The 6,986-nt window shown below is 45.4% G+C and overlaps 1 protein-coding gene across 1 annotated transcript; it reads left to right on the top strand.

Annotated features, from left to right (window-relative positions):
• On the top strand, positions 1–1,698 carry LAESUDRAFT_761461 (uncharacterized protein; the record flags this gene model as incomplete). The annotated part of the gene is made up of 5 exons (XM_040912925.1): positions 1–150; positions 203–841; positions 892–1,462; positions 1,515–1,626; positions 1,677–1,698. 5 exons carry the CDS (start codon positions 1–3, stop codon positions 1,696–1,698), a joined length of 1,494 nt encoding a protein of 497 aa, XP_040761845.1.
• Between the last annotated feature and the right edge of the window lie 5,288 nt (positions 1,699–6,986).

The following is a 6,986-nucleotide window of genomic DNA, read 5'->3' as shown; positions in this document are numbered from 1 at the left end:
ATGGAAGCATTGCAAATGAAACCAACGTCCACTCTTCAAAGAATGAAGCATGAAACATTGCTATATTTATGCGCGCTGAAATTGGGAGGAAGTTCCAGCGACTATCAGAGTCTTTCGAAGAAAGCGTTGTTGAGCAAGCTCACAAACTACGTCAGTGTTTGCAAATTGAGCTTTATCAAACTCACTAATTAGTTATTATCAGCGTTTATCGCAAGGCATCATCGACCACAATGGACATTTGCTTCATCGTAGAGTCACTTCGTCAACTCGCCAAAATGCACCAGCTGCTGCAGATGCTTTTAGAGACGGGTTGAAGATCCTTCGCGAGGGTACCAAGACTGAATTGAGGAAGCTCCCTGCATCATTATTACTCCAGCTGTGCGCACAAGTGCTTGAACAGCCTACGGAGCATTTCAACAACTTAAACAAGAGAGAACTCGTAGAGCAACTGCTCCAATATGTACGCGATTTCAATTCATTATGCGACCAACGTGCTGACAAGAAGAGGACGTTGAATAAGCGTCAGGCGCATGGTCTGGGTAAGGATGCTCTGCAACAAGAGTTCCATCTCTCGCGAGCGAGTAGCTTGTTGAACATCTTGCTTACTATGGGCGCGGTAAACGTGCCCGGGTCAAGCACCCGACCTTTGATCAAGGTCGCTGACGAGCACATTTCTCGTGAGGAGATAGCCAATGCAGAATATCTGCTGGAACATGGCAGCGAGCAGAAACTTGCGAAGTTATCAACAGCTGCCCTACGTGCTCTGTGCAGGATGCGACTAGACAGAATTGACGCAGAAGATATTACGAGAGACATTGCTTTATCTGCGCTGCATGAATACGTACGTGCCCATTCTAACCCTTTGATGAGCTTGGCTGAGAGGTATCACAGCGTGCGACACAAGGCATCATCAAAGGAGATGGAAGTCTGGTCATGGACCCTAGAAAGTATGTGAAGAAGAGCAGAGTTCTCGGAAGGGATGTCCTCAAGACTGTATGGACTGACATGGACGCGATAATCATGCCGTCTTGGGTGAGCAGAATTCCGTGGCGCATCGGATCATCGAGCAGAGCCACTGGGCTTGGACTGGGTGTGGACGAGTGGTGTACATTCTGCTCTATTCATCTTACTACGTCATTGATTTTCCTATGGGGGACCTCCGGTGAAGACTCGCGTGCATTCCAATTGCTTGCAAACTTCATGGATCTCGTGACAGCAGTCAAATTAGCCTCTATGCGCATCACAACGCCGGAGAGGCGTGACCAATGTCGTGCATACATGCATCGATATCTAAAGGAGATGCTTGCCCTTTTTCACGGGTCCACTATTCGTGCAAACCAGCACTTGATTCTTCATCTACCGGATATTCTGCGGACACTGGGACCAGCACCTTCTATATGGTGCTTTGGATTCGAACGTGCGAATTACGCACTGCAGCAAACCCATACGAACAGCAAAATGGGTAAGTTATTCAGCTTCCAACATAACAATTGACCTGATTGCTATTTCTTCAGATGAGCTTGCATCAACAATTCTGAGGCAATTTTGTTGCAGGCAGGCACTAAAGAGTCTCTTCGCTGCTTCTGCACTGCCGCCATCGATTCGACAACTGGTTCCAGACTTCTTGTATTCCTTCCAATCAGATACACGGGGGACTTTTCTGAATGATGTCTCAGCATTCAAATTGCCGGAATCTAACCTCAAATCCTCTGATGATGGCAAGCGCTTTAAAAAAGGGAACTATGCTTTGCTTCCAGATGAAATTTTGTCATTGCTCCGTGATCGCATTACATCGGAGATCACGCACGAAGTTCATCAAAGCAGAAGTGCCAACATCAATCCGTATGTTATGCCACTTGATAGCATAGAAGACCACGGCGTTCTATACAGATCCGGCAACAAGTCTTCTGGGGATAGCAATATAATATTTGCTAGTTCGGACCCGGAACGGTGGAGGGCAGGGCAAATAGAACATATTTTTCGCTACGAAGAAGTGTGGGCCAAGCTGTCGACCGTCTACATCGTGGTGAGGGAATACTCTCCTTTGACAGTACAAGATGCACGACTGGATCCGTATCGACGATTCTCAGTTGCGGGAGGCCAATTGTTTTATGACATCTTCAAACCTGACTACCAGTTGCTTGCTGTCAACGAAGTGCTTTGCCATTTCGCCATGCTTGAAAGGCTTCTCCCAGGAACATCGGTGAAATGCATTCATGTTCTTCCCTTGAACAAGGTGAGAGGGACCAAGTTTTGTTTTCAAGAAATCGCTGATGCATTAATGTGTGTAGTGGTAATCGATGCGGCGCAAGCATGCAACACTGGCAGGACTAAAGCCCACGACTTCTTCACCACTGACAGCTCCACATGGGTGCGTGAAGACCTGTTCACATTGTCAAGCTAGAAAGCGGCTTTGTTTGGCAGAACTAGAGATTCCATGGACCGTAGGTCTACATGTTACGGTGTCATGTAAGGTATTAGAAGACAAGCTGAATGTTTGCTCCTGGTCATATAGCACGTTGCTTAGATATCGCTACAATCAATTGTATACCGACATTTATAAAGCGGCTTAGTGCTCTTTTGATTTGTGGGTAATCCAATAGCGTGTCAGAAATTTTTGACTTCCATCGCTCTGGATGGCGGCTGTCACAGTTTTTGACATGCACAGGCTTAGACAGCTGTCACCAAAGCCGACAAGCCACACAAGTGCCTAGATAGTTTCAAATGATAAATTTAGCTACTACAGTATGGGGATGGCCTAAGGCTCCAACATTTCTATCTATTTACTATGTTACATAGTTTTGACTGTTTACTATATCTGTTTATTTACATTTGGGCCTGTACATAGTAAATAGATATATATATATATATAGTATAAATAGTTTTATGATGATATAGGGCAATTGAGTGCACAATTGCTAAATTTCACAGTGCAACAGTGAGCCAATTGAAAGTTATAGTGTTTAACAGAAGCCACCACTGACAGTTGATCATCATGTAGGCTCATGAACATGAGTTTTTTGTCATTTCTTATATGACATGAGATTTCCTGGTCATTCCTGGTGCAAGTGTTGACATTGAATGCTTATTTTCTGCTCATTGTCATGTGCGTGCTGATGCACACAGGTCCTTAAAGGCCTCAACAATCACAGAGGCTGCTCACAGTTAGGTAAGACTCCATCAAAAGATGGGACCAAATACACTATATGTATAAATTCATATAAACTGTTTATATAACATATAGATAACTATTTACTATATACTATTTATTTACATCTCAGGAGTATAAATAGTATAAATAGTATAAATAGTTGGAGCCTTAGGATGGCCTGCAGCTTACATGATTCTTAAGATGCAGTTTGACCTGTTTAAGGAAATATGTTTATGTCATTCGCTCATGAGCCTGGATCACTTCATCTCATTGCTGAACTTCTATACTTAACACTTCTCAACTTACTGCACAGTCATACTCAACCTTTCCATGATGACACCCACCTTTGAACATATTGCAGCCAATGTTGCTTTCAGCTTCACACATCACACTGACATGTACTGGACCTGTCACGGTAACACCGGACAAGAGATCAAAAAGACTAAAAAGGGACAGTCACGTGGAATGTGCTGCCCTGATCCCCCTGATCCCAAAGTATCCCCCTGATCCCTTAAGTGGCACAAGAGCCTGTTGACTTACTAGTTGATGTGGTGGATGCGGGCAAGGGGTAGAGATATATGAAGGAGCTTGTGAGCTCAGTGAGTGCTACAGGTAGTGGACGAGGAGAAACAATCTGAGGTTTCGTCCCCTACATGGCTGGTCTTATATACACATACAGCGGGCTATCTTACCTAAGCTACCTATCTACAGGTATAAGCAAATGGCCGTACATGAAACAATAGGATGTCCGGAAGTAGAACAATAAGTGGGAAGATTGATGGTTGCCGCAGTAATGCGTGTGCACATCGTGCCTATCTTGGTTTCCCTTTTGTTCTCCGGTGTGAACATCGTACCTATCTAGGCTTCTGGCTAAACTAATAGGAAGCGGAAGGCCGATGCATAACAATAGTCCTTGTTCCCTTTGTTCCCAAATGGGTGCCTCTATTGTATCCTGGAATAGACAGGTCCGACCGTATCATCCGCGGGTCTGGACCATAACATGTGATGTGGACTATCACCTGATCTCTACGTGTCACGTCTGTGGCTGAGTGGTGTGAGATATTGGTGAAGCACGTGATCTGTGGTGTGAGAAAAGTCACGTGCGGACTTTGTGGCAAAAATCTGTGACACTACCCCCCCCCTCTCAAGGCTCATTGTCCCGAGGAGCCAAAACCTTTATTACCCCTTCTAGTTGCTCGCAACGGTTGGTAGCTTCGGGAGGGAAGCCCTTCTGCATAATACTTGAAGATTATTTGGGCTATTCTATCTCCCGGCTTGACCGGAAATACGAAATCTGTTGTGTTGATCAATACGACTTTGAGTTCTCCAGTGTAATCTGGATCGACGACTCCTGCGCCCACGTCAATTCCTCATGCAGCAAGTCCGCTGCATGGAGCTATTCATGTATAGGTATGTTTGGGAGGGTCATTGCGACTCCTGTTCCTACCACAGCTCGTGAATGCAGAGGGATTTCATGTGTTTCTGCTGCATAAAGATCCCATCCTGCTGCTTCGTTTGAGGATTTTTTCAGTGATTTGGTGAGATCTGTCATCTTATGATATAGGAAGAACTCATCTGGATGGTCGGACATGTTGATTCTGTGTGTGGAGATTGGTGCAACTTCATATGAGGATAGTTCGAAGCGTTTTCCACCAAAAGTGACGACCCTGATTGGTGCTTTGGCTGCATCTGGGTGTTGCTGGTGGAATTCTTGAAGAAGCTCATCAGTGTTGGTGAGATTTGTTCGGGGTTCCCATGTATCGTCGGAATGGTCATAGCCTTTCCATTTGACGAGGTATTGGACCCTTCCTCTTACAACCTTCGAGTCTAGTATCTCCTCAACTTCGAATTCTGGTTCACCTTCGATTTCTATAGCTGGGGGCTTTGGGGGTTCATGGTTTGCGACCGTGTCTTGATGGTACATGATCAGCTTGCTAGCATGGAAGACCGGGTGGACCTTCATTTGCTTAGGCAGTTCCAGTTTGAATGTGACTGGGCCTAGCTTCTGAAGTACTTTGTAAGGTCTGAAGTTTTGTGTGCCTAGCTTCGCGGACTTGACTTTTACTCTGAGGTCCTTTCCTTTGAGTAGTACCAGGTCTCCGACTTTGAATGGGACTTCTCCCTTTTTCTCGTCGAAGTACCATTTCATCCGTGAAGCCGAAACTTCCAATGCTGCCTTTGCCTGTTCTTGCGCCTCAGATCTGTGGGTGAATAGATGTTCCAATGAGGGATGACATATTGATTTGTGTATGTCTGGTGCCATTTTTGGATGTCGGCCATATTCGACAAAGAATGGGGAAAGTGCGGTGGATTCATGAGTCTGGTTGTTGTATGAAAATTCTGCTGTTGGCAGGTAATAGACCCAATCGTTCTGTCTGTGGTTACAGAACATTCGTAGGTACTGTTCTAACACCTGATTAACCCTTTCTGTCTGACCGTCTGTCTGGGGGTGATATGCAGTGGACATTGTTGAATTTATACCGAGCTTCTGGCAGAACTCCTGGAATAGTTTGCTCGCAAATTGAGTACCTCTGTCTGAGATAATCTGGCGTGGCAATCCATGGAGTTTGAAGACTTCATTATAGAATACATTAGCGACTTGCGATGAGGTGACTGTATCGTCCGTCGCATAAAAGTGCGCTCGTTTCGTGAGTCTGTCCACGACAACAAGTATTGCCGTCTTCTTTTCTCCCCTAAAGTCCATGTTGGAGGAAGTTGTGTGATGAGATCCACTGTGATGATCTCCCATGGTCCTCCTGGTACCTCGTTTGGTTGTAGTAGTCCGTATGGTTTTTCTCTTGAGTACTTGTTATGCTGACAACTGTCGCAACCTTGTACATATTGTTTAACCATTACAGACATTCCTGGCCACCAATAGTTCCGAGTGATAAGCTCCAATGTCTTGAACCTGCTGGGGTGTCCAGCTGGTAAGGTGTCATGATGGAGTTTTATTAGGTCAAGGCGTAGCTGTTGATCCTTGGGGACATAAACCTTTCCGCGATGGAGCAGCAGTCCGTGCTCAAAGTTCCATTCTGCGAGGTTTTTCCCAAATTCGCGCTGTCCTGTAGTCAAAAGCGCACGATAATCTTTGGTCATCATGTCGTCTGTGAGTGCCTTCTTGATCCTTTCCAGTAGTTGAGCATCATCAACTTCAGATGCATGAGCAGGTCGAATCGCATTGATAGTGAAAAATTCAGGTTTTAACAGCATTTGGTTCGAATTGTCGCTGTCTACCCCCCTCTCATGGTCTGGCCTCCTGGACAGAGGATCGGCACGTAGCATAGTCTTTCCAGGTCGGTGACTAAGTATGAAATTAAATCTTGTGAGGAATAATGACCAGTGTGCTTGGCGCCAGGATAATTTTTGTGCCTGACGGAAGTATGTAAGGTTGAGATGGTCTGACCAAATCTCAATGGGTTCTGGATGTCCTTCTAAATAGTGCCGGTATTCTTCTAGTGCCCGAATGCTAGCAAGCATCTCCTTATCGTAAATCTCATAGTTCCGCTCATGTTCGTTGAGTGACTTAGAGTAGTATGCGACTGGATGCCATAGCTTGTCCTCTCCCAGTTGTTCGAGTACTGCACCAGTTGCGTAATCTGAAGAGTCTGTCTCTAAACGGTATGGTGCAGTGTCGTTGGGGAGTTGTAGGATCGGGGCCAAAGTGAACGCCGTTTTAAGTGCACTGAAGGCTTGGTCTTGCTCTTCCTTCCATTGCCAGGGCACGTCCTTACAGGTGAGAAGCGTTAAGGGTCGTGCGAGTTTCGCAAAGTCCTTTATAAATTGCCTGTAGAAATTCGCGAATCCTAAAAAGGCCTGTACTTGTTTGACCTTTGTC

The sequence above is a fragment of the Laetiporus sulphureus genome, assembly GCF_001632365.1.
Source record: "Laetiporus sulphureus 93-53 unplaced genomic scaffold LAESUscaffold_35, whole genome shotgun sequence".
NCBI classification, from domain to species: Eukaryota; Fungi; Basidiomycota; class Agaricomycetes; order Polyporales; family Laetiporaceae; genus Laetiporus; species Laetiporus sulphureus.
This window is presented reverse-complemented; position numbering and strand designations above follow the sequence as displayed.